At 45.7% G+C, this 15,055-nt stretch overlaps 1 protein-coding gene across 5 annotated transcripts in view; it reads right to left on the bottom strand.

Annotated features, from left to right (window-relative positions):
* The window catches only part of itpr3 (inositol 1,4,5-trisphosphate receptor, type 3), a 312,780-nt gene that overhangs the window by 136,736 nt on the left and 160,989 nt on the right, over positions 1-15,055 (bottom strand). For all 5 annotated transcript variants that reach the window (XM_037245884.1, XM_037245880.1, XM_037245881.1 and 2 more), the window contains 3 exons: positions 11,084-11,414; positions 9,880-9,988; positions 9,721-9,811 (listed from right to left, as the gene is read on the bottom strand). In XM_037245884.1, coding sequence (XP_037101779.1) covers positions 9,721-9,811; positions 9,880-9,988; positions 11,084-11,414 — 531 coding nt within the window. The remainder of the gene's footprint in view (positions 1-9,720; positions 9,812-9,879; positions 9,989-11,083; positions 11,415-15,055) is intronic.

Genomic DNA, 15,055 nt, shown 5'->3' with positions numbered 1-15,055 from the left:
TATCCAGGTGTTAGAATGGCCAAGTCAAAGTCCAGACCTGAATCCAATCGAGAATCTGTGGAAAGAGCTGAAGACTGCTGTTCACAAACGCTCTCCATCCAACCTCACTGAGCTCGAGCTGTTTTGCAAGGAAGAATGGGGAAGAATTCCAGTCTCTCGATGTGCAAAACTGATAGAGACATACCCCAAGCGACTTGCAGCTGTAATTGCAGCAAAAGGTGGCGCTACAAAGTATTAGCGCAAGGGGGCCGAATAATATTGCACGCCCCACTTTTCAGTTTTTTATTTGTTAAAAAAGTTTAAATTATCCAATAAATTTCGTTCCACTTCACGATTGTGTCCCACTTGTTGTTGATTCTTGACAAAAAATTAAAATTTTATATCTTTATGTTTGAAGCCTGAAATGTGGCGAAATGTTGAAAGGTTCAAGGGGGCCGAATACTTTCGCAAGGCACTGTTATATACATATACCCGTTTTTTTCCGTGTATAATACGCAAAATTTAACTAATTTATTGTCCTAAAATCTGGGGTGCGCATTATACATGGGTACAATTTTTTTTTTAATTTTTTTTTTTTTTATTTAATTTTTTTTTTTTTTTTTTTTTTTTAAGAAAATCATGGTACTGGTACGAGTATTGATTTATGTATTGTTCTCGTCTTGTCATGTTGTGAAAGAATGTGGGTTGAATAAATACCGAAAGAACAATAGTGTGTTTGTACTGTGCTCTGGTCATTTCGTCAAAGAAGGGATAATAGTCCTCTTCTCTTCTTAACTGACAATGAATGTGATAGTTTAATACAATCAGCAAATAACAAAATGCGTATTACAGGTAATATTTTATTTCACAACACTTTGCCTTGTTCCTTTCGTCTCTGCTGTTCACTTCAAACACGCTCCATACGAACGCAATGCTCTCGTATCAGACGCTTGCTCGATCACCTGCTCGTTTGCTGTCACAATGTACCCTACACAAATCCGAAACATTTGTTGCGGCTCCGAGTCACGACGAGGGGCAAGTTTTGGTTTCCAAGGGTGTTTTTATTCCTCTTCAACGTCTCTCCCATACAGAGCCGCCTTTTTCACATGTCCGCACGTCACTTTCCTCTCTTTTCATCTGATCGCGGTGGTGCCTTTACGGGCAGTCGGAGAAATCAACGCCAACAAAAAAAATACATCCAGCCTAGTTAAGACCATACCAAAGACTATAAAAATGGGACCCATTGCCTCCCTGCGTGTGTGACGATCATTGGGACTTTAAAAAAAAAAAGAAACAAAAAAAAAAAAATAAATAAATAAAATTGGGTGCGTATTATACATGGGTACAGGCTTTTTTCCAGCATCAACATGCCATTGTTAGGGTGCGTATTATACATGGGGGCGTATTATACACGGAAAAAAACGGTATACATATATATTATTACCCTGTTATCTGTTCATTTTTTGTGTCAACAAATTTATATGAAACCTTTTAAGCACATATGTTATTATTAGAACATTAAATAATGGCTTCAAACATAAATAATACATTAATAGTATAAATAACATACAGAAAATATTGTCTAAATATTGAAAATATAAATATCTTACTGTGTGTGTGTGTGTGTGTGTGTAATGTGTGTGTGTGTATATGTGTGTGTGTGTGCGTGCGTGCGTGTGTAACATATGTAGATGTGACGCTCTGTTGTTAACCTCAGTTAAACAGGGACCTCTAGTGGTCATAAGTTACCATAGCAGCGCTATGCACATTTTGTAGATGTATATGTAGCTAAAGTATACATACTGAAAATAATATTTTAGGACTCTTATTATTATAACAACTTTTTAGAACAAGGTACAATACTGTAAATATGTTTTCAGAAGTTTCCTCCAACAGAAGCTCATGCAGTTCGCGGTGCCTACCTCCACCTGTCAGTGAATCACCAGCTTCCTGACCAACAGGAGACAACGTGCGAGGCTGGGGAGCATCACATCTGACACCCGGACCACCAATACTGGCGCCCCTCAGGGGTGCGTCCTCTCCCCACTGCTCTTCTTTCTCTACACCAACGATTTCTCCTCAGGTGACTCTCCTGTGAAGCTCCTGAAGTATGCAGATGACACCACTCTCATCGGACTGATCCAGGACGGTGATGAGACTGCGTACAGACAGCAGGTGGAGCGGCTGGTCCACTGGTGCAGCCAAACCGCCTGGAGCTGAGCTCAAGACCGTGGAGATGACAGTGGACTTCAGGCGAGACCCTTCACCACTTTCACCCCTCACTATCCGCAGTAATACTATTCTCTCCACAGACACCTTCAAGTTCCTGGGAACCACAATCTCTCGGGACCTGAAATGGACCGGCCACATAGACTCTGTCCGGAAGAAGGCACAGCAGAGGCTGTACTTCGTGAGACAGCTCAAGAAGTTCAACCTGCCGCGGGAGCTGCTGAAGACCTTCTACACTGCCATCATCCAGTCTGTCCTCTGCATCTCCATCACTGTCTTGTTTGGATCGGCCTCCAAACAAGACAAGCACAGACTGCAACGGGACAATCAGGACTGCAGAAAAGATAATTGGAATCAACCTCCCATCTATCCAAGACTTGTACCTGTCCAGGACCAGGAAACGTGCAAGTAACATCTCTACAGACCCTTCTCACCCAGGTTGCAGTCTGTTTGAACTACTCCCCTCCGGACGGCGTTATAGAGCTCTGTACGCCAAAACCAGCAGACACAGAGACAGCTTCTTCCCCCAGGCTGTTACTCTGATGAACTCACACCACTGTTAGAGTCTCAGAGTCATTACTGTGCAATAACATCCTGCTCTCCACACCATTTCTGAATTTGTCTACACTGTTTGTACTATGTGTCCTCTCTGCATCCATTGCAGCCTGGTCATCCTGGAAGAGGGACCCTCCCATCTGTGGTCTCTTCTCAGGGTTTCTCATTTCCCCGAGCTGGGGTTTTGAGTTTTTCCTTGCCCTCCTGGGAGTTTAAGATCAGGGGATGTTTGAGAATATTTGTCATTTTTCACATGTCCTGAGTGTTGTTAGTCACCTAAATGTTGAACAGAGGCTGTGATGTACCGAAGTCAAATTCCTTGTTTGGCACGCTCAAACATGACGAATAAAAACTCTTGAATCTTGAATCTTTTATTCTAACAACTTCTTTTATAACAAAGTACAACACTGCAAATATGTTTTTTGAACTCTTTTATTATAATTTTTTTTTTAAAACAAGTGGTAAATATATTTTTAGAACTTTTATTATAACAACTATTAAAGTTAGTGAGAGATTTACTTTTCCTCAGATGACGCCCCATCATCAGGTGGATCGTCGCAGGAACCTTCGACTGGAGCTGGGGTACTTGTCGGTGATGGCGTTTTCGGGGTACAAGGAACCTTGTGATGGGGAGTTGTGAGTGTTGTTTTTTCTTTAGACCAAAGATGTTCTTGTACAACTCCATTCCACCGTCAATACGGTTGCTGAATTCTACAGCTCTGACCATGTTGTCATTGATTTCTTGGGCCCTTTGTTGCAGAGTCCGTGCTATATTGCAGAGCTCTTGCAGGTTTGCCAAGGTGAGGCCACGTTCTTCAGCTTTGTTGTCGTCGCTGTCCTCAGCTACCTCCTCTTCTTCCTCACTCGCCGATCTTGTCATTTCGACGAGTTCCTCATCAGTTAGTGGCTTCGAGTGGCAGTCGAGCAGTGTGTTCACGTCCTCCGTTGTCATGTCCGAGAACCCTTCAGTGGCTACCAACCGAGCCACCCTCACAGTCTAATCTACGGTGGAGTGGTGAACTTCGTCAGGCGTAAATCCGTCATAGTCATGGATGAAATTTTTTGGCCACAATTCCCTCCAACTTGCAATCAGTGTCTGCTCTCTCATCTCATTAAGAGACTTCTGAATGTTGACCAGGCATGTTGCAATGTTGTATTTGCGCCAATAGTTCTTCAGGCTGAAGGCCACGTTGTTCTCATCGATGAGATGAGGCCCTCCATCATGGACCTCGTGTAAAGGGCCTTGAAGGCTCGAATGACCCCCTGATCCATGGGTTGTATAAGGGAAGTGGTGTTGGGGGGCAGGAACTCCACTTGGACCCCGTCATAATGGAGATTGGTTGCATGTCTTCCTGCACAGTCCATGAAGAGGACAGCCTTAAAGGGTAGCCCTTTTTTAGCGAGGTACAGCTTCATCTGCGGGATAAAGCAGTTCACGAACCAGTCGAGTGTGAGGGCTTTTGTTATCCATGCCTTTTTGTTGTGCATCCAGTAGACGGGCAGCAAGGCTTTGTTTTTGTTTTACAAAGCCCGAGGATTTAGGGACTTGTAAATTAAGCCGGGCTTGAGCATGAAGCCCGCAGCATTCCCACACATGATGAGTGTACCCGTTCTTTGTGGGCCTTGAACCCTGGCCTTTTCAATTCGTCCTTATAAAGGAACGTCCGGGACGGCATCCTCTTCCAGAAGAAGCCAGTATCATCCATGTTAAATACCTGCTCCGGGAGATAACCACCCTCATCAATTATCTTTGGAAACTCTTCCTTGACATAACGAAGAGGTGCCTCGTGGTCTGCCGAGGAAGCCTCTTCATACAGAGGAACGCTGCAAAGTCCGAATCTCCTCTTGAATTTTCCAAACCAGCCCTTGCTGGCAACAAAACCACATTCTTCTTGTGGGGTAGGATCACTCGAGGCACTGGTGCTAGGCTGAGGTTCATTTTCGTCGCCGTTGTCGTCATCATCATCTTCGTTCAATTCTCCTTCAGGAACGAGGTTATCATACAGGGCTTTGGCTTTAGTCCGAAGCATATTGGTATCGAAACTAAACTTCTTTTCCCGACAGTCCAATATCCACACTGATAAGGCGTTCTCCATTTTAACAATTTGCTTATTGCGATAAGTCACAACTCCCTTCCTGTCCTTGGCGAACGACATCGAGGCAGTTTTGCGGATCTTCACTTTTTTCTTCACTTTTTTATATCGCGGACCGTTGATTCGTTCAAATCACAATGGCGCGCAACAGAGGCATAGCTACGGCCCGCCTTAAGCATGTCCAATAAATTGACTTTTTCGATCACCGTAATCATTTTTCTCTTTTTCTTAGGCTCAGCGGATGATTTCGAGAATGAAGGACGTTTTCAAGGGCGCGAGCACTCAAGTGAAAAGAGCGAAGGTAGGGGTAGCATCTGCGCCAATCAGCTTGCGAGATTCCCGAGTCAGGAGCGATATTGAATGGTGAGATGGATGATCAGAGACGTGGATTTTGAATTGTGTGGGCACTCCCTGCCTTCTGCTGGCGTGCGGGCAACTTCCGTGCCATAATTGCTCAATTTTGAATTTTCTTTTAATGTTTTCTTTTCTTTTTAATTTTGTACATTTATTTATTTTGAAAAATCCGCAATTGTGTGGGTACTCCCTGTTTTCTGATACGCGTGCGTGCCATAATTGCTCAATTAAAATTTTTTTTTTTAACATTTTATTTTATTTTTTTATTTTATGCATTTATTTATTTTGAAAAATCCGCGATTGTGTGGGCACTCCCTGTCTTCTGCTGGCGTGCGGGCAATTTTCGTGCCAAAATTGCTCAATGAAGCCGTGACCTGGCACACAGGCGGTGGGTGTTAGATTCAGTCGTTAAGTTCTTGGACTGAGGCAGAAGAGCTTCTCGGCAGCTGCACCCATGACTGAGCAGCCCTATTTAGGATCCACTCTGCTCACCCCATTTAGGGGAGGGGGTTAGAAAAGGTACCCTAAACATAGCCTGCCTCACAAAATCCTGTCTGGAATACCGCATCCAGAGGGATCACCATCACGCGGTCAGAAACAAAAACATGTACACATTGGAGCCTGGAACGTGCGGACCCTAACGGACAACCAAGCCAGTGATCGACCTGAAAGGCGAACTGCCATCATCTCCAGAGAGCTAAGGAAGTTCCAGATCGACATCGCAGCACTCTCCGAGACCCGACTAGCAGATGAAGGGCAGCTGAAGGAGGAAAAAGGTGGATATACTTTCTTTTGGAAAGGAAAACCTGCAACTGAGCCAAGAATCCATGGTGTGGGTTTTGCTATCAAGAACCGCCTCATCAACCACCTCCATGAACTCCCTGTGGGCATTAACGAGCGCCTAATGACCATACGCCTGATGCTTGCCAACAATCAGATGGCCACGGTCATTAGTGCCTATGCACCAACACTCGATGCACAGGACGAAGTTAAGGAGGCCTTCTACGCTGACCTAGACAAAGTCCTATCGGACGTCCCCAAGGAGGATAAGCTAATCCTGCTTGGAGACTTCAACGCCAGAGTGGGACGAAACCACCACCTATGGAGGGGTGCGCTGGGACGAGAAGGGGTTGGAAACACAAACTCTAATGGCACATTACTACTAACCAAGTGCTCAGAACACAACCTGGTCATCACCAACACACTTTTCCGTCAAAAAACCAAGTTCAAAACATCTTGGATGCATCCTCGCTCCAAACTGTGGCATCTCATCGACTATGTCATTGTCCGCTCTAAAGACCGCCGCGATGTCCTAAACACCAGAGCAATGACCAGTGCAGACGACTGCTGGACCGACCATCGCCTCATTCGCTCCATCATGTCCATCCGCCTAATGCGGAAAAAACGGATGCAGAAAAGACAATGCCGGCCAAGAATAAACATCGAGCTGTTGAATGACACCGCCTACCAACAACAGCTGCAGGAGGCTCTTAGTGCAGCGCTGCCCAACCACTACCCAGAGGATACTGAAACACACTGGAGCACACTTTCGACTACCATAATGAACACCTGCAAAAGAATCCTCGGGCACAAAAAGCGGACGCATCAAGACTGGTTTGATGAGAATGACACTGAGATCCAGCAGCTACTTAACAACAAGCGGCAAGCTTTCATCACCTGGCAAAATGACATCCACTGCAAGGTGAAAAGAGTAGCCCATGCCAAAGCGAAGGCAGCCGTCCAAACACAGGTTAGGAAACTGAAGAACCAATGGTGGACAAAGAAGGCTCTGGAGATCGAGCAGCTTGCTGACTCTGGAGACACGAGAGGCTTCTTTGATGCCACGAGAGCGGTGTATGGTCCCAGCCACCGCTGCCTAACCCCCCTTCGCTCAAAGGATGGCCTGCTGCTGAAGGACAAGGAGGCAATTGCAAACAGGTGGAAAGAACACTACGAGGACCTCTTAAACAGGGACACTATACCTGAGATGGAGGCTCTTGATCAACTACCACAACAGCCCACAGCTGAAAGCATGGGAGAGCCACCCAGCCTGAACGAGCTGCAGGATGCCATTGGGAAGATGAGGAACAACAAGGCTGCTGGGTCCGATGGAATTCCAGCAGAGGTCTTGAAGAAAGGCGGACCCGACCTTCTCAGGCACATCCATGCCCTGCTTCTTAAGATCTGGGAAGAAGAGGAAATCCCTGCGCAGCTCAGAGATGCCTTAATCGTCTCCGTATTCAAGAAAGGAGACAAGGCAGACTGCGGGAATTACCGTGGCATTTCTCTCCTCTCCACCATAGGGAAAGCCCTCGCTCGGGTTCTGGCCAACAGACTCACCCCCCTGTCAGAAATCATCCTTCCTGAGTCTCAGAGTGGATTTCGCCCAAGCAGAGGCACCACAGACATGGTTTTCATTGCTCGACAACTGCAAGAAAAATGCCGGGAACAAAATCAATCACTATACATGGCCTTCATAGACCTCACCAAAGCCTTCGATTCAGTTAACCGTCAGGCCCTTTGGCTGGTTCTATCCAAGATTGGCTGCCCAGACAAATACATCAGAGTACTGAGACTACTGCATGATAACATGTCAGCCACAGTGCTCAGCGGCAGTGGAGACGAGACGGAACCCTTCAGGGTTGACACAGGTGTCAAACAGGGATGCGTCATCGCTCCAACACTATTTTCCATCTTTATTGCTGCTATCCTCCGCCATACAAGCAAGCATCTGCCCCACGGAGTCAAAATCATGTACAGAACTGACGGTCAACTCCTCAACATCAACCGACTCAGGGCTAAAGGTCAAACCACCACCATATCCATCATGGAGCTGCAGTATGCGGACGACAATGCCCTTGTGGCCCTGTCGGAAGAAGACCTACAGAGTATTCTGTCTGCCTTCGCGAAGGCATACAAACAGCTTGGTCTGGCCATTAACATAAAAAAGACCCAAATCCTCCACCAACCACTACCAAACTGCAGTTTGCTTGTCCGCCCCCCAAACATCTCTATTGATAACATCCGACTGGAAAAGGTTGACCACTTCCCCTATCTTGGCAGCCTCCTGTCATCTAAAGCCACCATTGATGATGAAATTGACCATCGCCTCAGCTGTGCCAGTGGGGCTTTCTCAAGGCTACGGAAGCGAGTCTTCGAGAATCGTGACCTCCAAGCAAAGACCAAAATCCTGGTCTACAAAGCTGTGGTCCTCCCCACCTTTCTGTATGGGTCAGAAGCCTGGACCACATACAGCAGGCACTTAAGGGCACTGGAGACCTACCATCAGAGATGCCTCCGGAAAATCCTCAGGATCAGCTGGAAGGACCGACGCACCAACACCAGCGTCCTGGAGGAGGCTGGCTTGCTTACCATCACTGCCACCATTGCCCAAAACCAACTGAGATGGATTGGCCATGTAATCCGCATGCCTGACTCTCGCCTCCCAAAACAAGTTCTTTATTCCCAGCTCGCTGAAGGAAAGCGGGCCTCGGGAGGTCAGAAGAAGAGGTTCAAGGACAACATAAAAGCAAACCTGAAGAAGTGTCGCATAAACCTTAAAACTTGGGAAGACAAGGCCGCAGACAGGACGACGTGGAGAAACCTTGTCCGTGACGGCGCCGCTCAATATAACGTTGACCTCCACCATGCCGCTCAAGACAAACGCAGACGCAGAAAGGAGAGAGCCCCCACCAAGCAGGCCCAACCCAAACCCACCACCATTACATTCCCCTGTCCACACTGCTCCAGAGTTATCGGGTCCAGGATCGGCCTCTTCAACCACCTGAAGACCCACAAAGACCAAGAAGGAGGACCGTCATACTCGACTACGAGTGACCGCCGATGATGATGATATATATATATATATAGAGGGATTGTTTTAACTGCCTTTGTTGTTGTATGACTTATTTTTGCAATGTTGCATGCAGCAGTGGTTGTTTTGAAGTGCTCTATATTTACAGTAGAGTTGATTTACTGAGTTACTATGACATGACATCTTTACAGTAGTACGTGTACAGTACGAGCATCTGTAGAGCTAACTTTGAGTCACATTCTTTGAATAATCCATCCATCCCTCCCTCCCTGGAGCCTATCCCAGCAGTCATCGGGCAGTAGGTGGGGATACCCTGAACTGGTTGCCAGGGCACACAAAGACGAACAACAATGCGCACTCAATCGGCCTATCAATCATGTTTTTGGGATGTGGGAGGAAACCGGAGTGCCTGGAGAAAACCCAAGCAGGCACGGGGAGAACATGCAAACTCCTCACAGGGAGGGCCGGAGGTGGAACCGAACCCGCACCCTCTGAACTGTGAGGCGGACGGGCTAACCAGTGCTCCACCGTGCCGCCTTTTTTGAATAATATTGTTGATAATATGTTGAATATTTTTAGATCGTATATATATTGAATATTATTTAATAGTATTAAAATGCAAATTGAGTAAAAAAGGACATGAGGAATATGAGGGAATCTGGTATTTGTTTCTTTTGCAGAATAAACATTTGGGACCTGCCAATCCAAGTTCTATCAGGTCATTCTTCAGGTTGTTCTTGTTTGGAAACAAGTAGTTGTGCAGTAGAACCTTCCGCAACAAAATTCCCTGGGGAGCCACAAAGGGAAAATTCTAGTATTTATGTATCATCACTACAAGAGGAAAAGCGTCTTCACCTTTTCATCAAAGTCCAGTGTTCTGATTAACATCTCCTGTAGTGTCTTTAGAACTTTGATGCATAACTTCTCATCTGAAGACATCAGTGTCTTTGTGTGGTGGATCAGCCTGTGTACACACACACGTGTACACACACGCGCACACACACGCCCACACACACGGACGCGCACACACACACACACACACACACACACACACACACACACACACACACACACACACACACACACACACACACACACACACACACACACACAGTTTAACTTCTGAATGGTCTAAGACAGTGGTCCCCAACCACCGGGCCGCGGACCGGTACCGGTCCGTGGGTCACTTTGTACCGGGCCGCCAAGCCACACAGAAAAAACAAAAAATAATTTTTAATCGACGATCAATTAATTCAGGTCAAGACGCTCGTCCCGGTCACGTGACGTGTTTCCCCAGTCGAGCCCGCAAAGCTAGCAAAAATGAGTAAGTATTTATTTTGAAAAAATATAAAAAAATTGACGATTCTCTCCCAATTACATCCGTCGGTTCAGGTCAAGACGCTCGTCTCGGTCACGTGACATGTCACCTCAGTTGAGCCCGCGAAGCAAGCAAAAATGTGCAAGAAACAGAGATGTTTGGAAAGCTTCTTCGGAAAGGGAAAAAAGCCCAATGAGGAGACGGAAGAAGAAGAGGCTACGACTTCTAAGAAAAGGAAAGCTGCATTTAAAAGACTATGACGCGCCAAGCCCACTCTGCATAATATGTGGCGACAGGCTAGCTAACGAAGCAATGAAGCCCTCAAAACTGCTTCGGCACATGGAGAACAAGCATCCTGCGTTAAAAGACAAACCTTAACCACTTCGGGTGTCATTGTCTCCGATTACGCCTAGATGGGACCGGCTCGTTTCTGAGAAACAAGCTCAGTGCTCCCACTAATTCAATGTAATGGTGAGTTTTATTTTAATGTCGTTTATACTTGTTTTTATGCCAGTCGTATCATTTTATTTCATCGTATTCATATATTTGTTATAAATGTATTATTTATTTATATAAATGTATTATTTAGTTATATAAATCTATTATTTATTTATATAAAGGCCGGTCCGCGAAAATATTTCTGACACGTAACCGGTCCGTGGCGCAAAAAAGGTTGGGGATCACTGGTCTAAGACACTTGGCACGAAAGTTATTATGAACTGATGAGATGATTCCGCTCACTTGGATATGAATCCACCGGACTCACAGCGCTGGCGTACGTCTGTTCCCTCCAGAAAGAGAAGCTCTGGTTGGTGGAGGACGTCGACTAGCACGGAGAGCTCTGCGTTGACGAGTGGCATGAGGCGCTCCTCCAGGGTATTGATGACGTCCTGCAGTTTCTCTATGATATTCTTGTAGTCCCAAGGGTTGCTGGGGGCAACAGGGCGTAAAGAGCGCAATGTCGACTTGAAGCTGGTGTGGGAGCGCGACAGTGAGTTAAGAGCGCTGGTGGACAACATGGCGCTAATCTGAGTCTCCAAGTCCAGAGGAAGAGTGATGGAGCGACTCTTGGCTGTGAGGAAACAACGATGTTGTATTTCATCAAATGACATCAATAATAACATGCGTGGCATCATTGGTGACTAAATCATGACCTCAACAGTTTTTGATAACATTGGTGACATAGGTTACAGTAATAATAATAATAATATAATAATAATAATAATAATAATGCATTAGATAGGCGGCTTGGTGGCGCACTGGCTAGCACGTCCGCCTCACAGTACGGAGGGTGCGGGCTGGATTCCACCTCCGGCCCTCCCTGTGTGGAGTTTGCATGTTCTCCCCGTGTCCGCGTGGGTTTTCTCCGGGCCCTCCGGTTTCCTCCCACATCCCCAGAAACATGCTTGGTAGGCTGATTGAGCGCTCCAAATTGCCCCTAGGTGTGACTGCGTGTGCGGATGGTTGTTCGTCTCTGTGTGCCCTGCGATTGGCTGGCAACCGGTTCAGGGTGTCCCCCGCCTACTGCAAGCCCGCGACCCCCGTGGGGATACAGCGGTACAGAAAATGGATGGATGGATGCATTAGATCAGGGGTGGGCAAACTACGGCCCGCGGGCCACATCCGGCCCACGGGACCGTTTAATCCGGCCCGCCAACCCTGAATTAATTGTATTATTAAACTTTTTTTTTTGTCATTTTGCCTGCAATGACTGCGTTTCCCCAGTAGATGGGGAACCGCTCGCCTGCGCATTTACTACCGGAAGCCGTGTCAGAAAGCTCGGTGCACACTCACAAGTGCGTGTACGTACGTACTCAGTAGTACGGACATGGCGCACTCGCGCTCTATTTGTATCAGTCCCGAATTTAGAGCGTGGGCTGTGACGACAGCATTCTTGTAATTCGCTCGCTGAGCTTTCAGATACAGTTTTACGCTAAAGCCACCCACAAACCTTCCCCTGGAATCCTTCCATTAAAATGAGTGGCCCGAAGAAAAGAAGTGAGTGCCGAATGTTAAAAGAGTGGCCAATTTGGCTCGACGTACGCGACGTGACGTTCAGCCACATCAACCCGTCACAGATCGAGGTAAACGGATCTCTCCTAAGAATTGCCACAACAAATTTTACTCCAGACTATGATGCACTAGCAAAAAAGGGAGACCAACAACACTGTTCCCACTGAAAATGAAGGGGAGGCTCTCAAGTTTGTTGTAAAAAAATGCATTTTGAATATGATTTGTACACATAGCAGGGATTGAAACTAGCGACCATTCTCATTTTCAAACAATGCAGGATGCTCAAGGACATTGATGCACCACCTGTTTGCGACTAATCTTAACCTGTAAAGTTCTTAAGGCTTACTTTAAGGAAGTGTTTCCCGTTTCCTCACCTCTGTTACCAGGTGTTTGTGAGTTAAAACTCTGCTCTGATGTTCAGATACCCCTCACCGTGTTGCCGTTTTGATTACTTTATTTGGATGTATGCTTTCACCGATTCTTCAAGATGATATATTTGGTCAGAATGTTTGCTGTTTGATGTGATCTCATAAGATAAACATTTTTCATTAATCTGACCTGCAGGCACTGAAGTGATGGAGACTGTTATTCATAATAATAGTGTCGTATTTTATGAGAATCACTGATAGCAGTTTTTTAGTGATTTTTTTTTTTAATGCTGTTAATAAATGCATTTGTTTTCAAAAAACTTGTTTGGAATATCCATGCTTTACTACCTACTAAAGGCCAAAATATTTTATGCAATGACCTTTACAGGTCGCTTATATTACTTCACACAAACACTACGTCCATCTGCTCCTGGTTCGGCCCTCCGGTCCAAATTTAGAACCCAGTTCGGCCCGGGAGTCAAAAAGTTTGCCCACCCCTGCATTAGATTTATGTAGAATTTTTCTGTAACATGCGTGGCATCATTGGTGACTAATAATGACCTCATCAACAGTTTTTGATAACATTGGTGACAGGTTATAATAATAATAATAATAATGATAATAATAATAATAATGCATTAGATTAATGTAGCAATTTTCTGTAACAAATTCAAAGCACTTACAGTGGCTGCATAATTCATACGCTTATACATTCACACTCATGGTGGTGGTAAACTGTATATAGCAACAGCTGACCTGGGGCAGAGAAGCGTGGGAGGCAGTGCACACGGCCCTTCTGACCACCTGGTGGTGGTAAACTACATTATATAGTAACAGCTGGCCTGGGGCAGGCGGACAGAAGTATGGCAGCCAGTGCACACGGCCCTTCTGACCACCAAGAATTCACACCACTCGTGGCACTGACTGAAAGGTGGGTGAAGTGTCTTGCTCAAGGACACAACGCCATGACACAACTCGGGCAGAGCGTGAATTGAACAGTGGACCCACTGATTACTGACCGACTGTTCTAACACTGATCCACAGCCTGTCCTGTTGACAAGTAACACCAGCTAAGACATCATCAATGGCATCTCTTTTTTTTGGGATGTAAAACTCACTAAATTCAAACAAAAGACAAGCCTCAGGTTTTTTTTTTTTACAGGAAAAAGGGAATAATAATAATAATAATAAAATAAATTAAATAATAACTAGAAAATATAATTTCTGGAGAAATTGCGTGTGAAGGCAAAGAAGCTGAATAAATATTTGGGGAATGCTATGTTTAAAGTTGGAACAAGTTGAATTAGTTGAAAAATGTAGAAATTAGAAGGGAAAAACAAAATTTTGGAAAATTTGGCGTGAATTTCATGATTGAAAATTTTTCATTTTTGGTAAGTGGGAAGTTGCGGAATAGGTAGAAAATGAACATTTGAAAGGTGGAACGGGTTGAATTGGTTGAAAAATGTAGAAATTAGAAGTGAAAAATGAAATTTTGGAGAATTTGGCGTGAATTTCAAATTGAAAATTTGAAATTTTGGGTAAGTGGGAAAATGTGAAATAGGTAGGCAAAAGATGAACAATTGAAAGTTGGAACGGGTTGAATCGGTTGAAAAATGTAGAAGTTAGAGCAAATGTTCAATCGTTACGGCCCGCGGGCCAGATCCGGCCCGCGAATTGATTATCTATGGCCCCCTGGATGATATTTAATTACTATTAGAACCGGCCCGCAGGCCACAGCCGCCCGCTGGTGTTTTGCACGCACCAACACTACATTTCCCACAATGCAACGGTAGCCCGCGATGTCACTGCAGCGCGCACAAGCGGCTTCATTATTCATCAGTCGTCAGAGCAGAGATCAACTTTCTGATACCCCCAGAGGCGTAGCCAAGCCGGGGCGAGCCGGGGCGGGGCGCCCCGGTTAGGACTCCCTGCGCCCCGGTTGAAAAAAAAATAAAAAAATCGAGCTTTTTCGATTCTTCATTTTCATGCCGTTTTTTTCTTTCGGTCTTGCGCGAATGTGCTTGCGCTATTCTATGTGCGCGATGTTATCCATTCACCGTTTGCCTCCCGGACCCGGATGTTGTTTTAGCGATCAGCGAACGGCGTGGGTGATGTTCGATTTTTTTTTCCTGTGGGCGCGCGCCCCTACTGGAAAAATTCCTGGCTACGCCTCTGGATACCCCCCTCCTCAAAAATGGCTAAACGTAAGGTGGACGCTGAGAACAGGGGGTTTCAGGCCAGGTGGGAGGCAGAGTACATGTTTACGGAGGTAAGAGGCAAACCTGTGTGTCTTCTGTGGAGAAAATGTGGCTGTAATGAAAGAATTTAATTT

Source organism: Syngnathus acus, chromosome 2, assembly GCF_901709675.1.
Source record: "Syngnathus acus chromosome 2, fSynAcu1.2, whole genome shotgun sequence".
Classification (NCBI taxonomy): Eukaryota; Metazoa; Chordata; class Actinopteri; order Syngnathiformes; family Syngnathidae; genus Syngnathus; species Syngnathus acus.
Note: the sequence above shows the minus strand (reverse complement) of the source record. Positions and strands in the feature narration are given on the sequence as shown.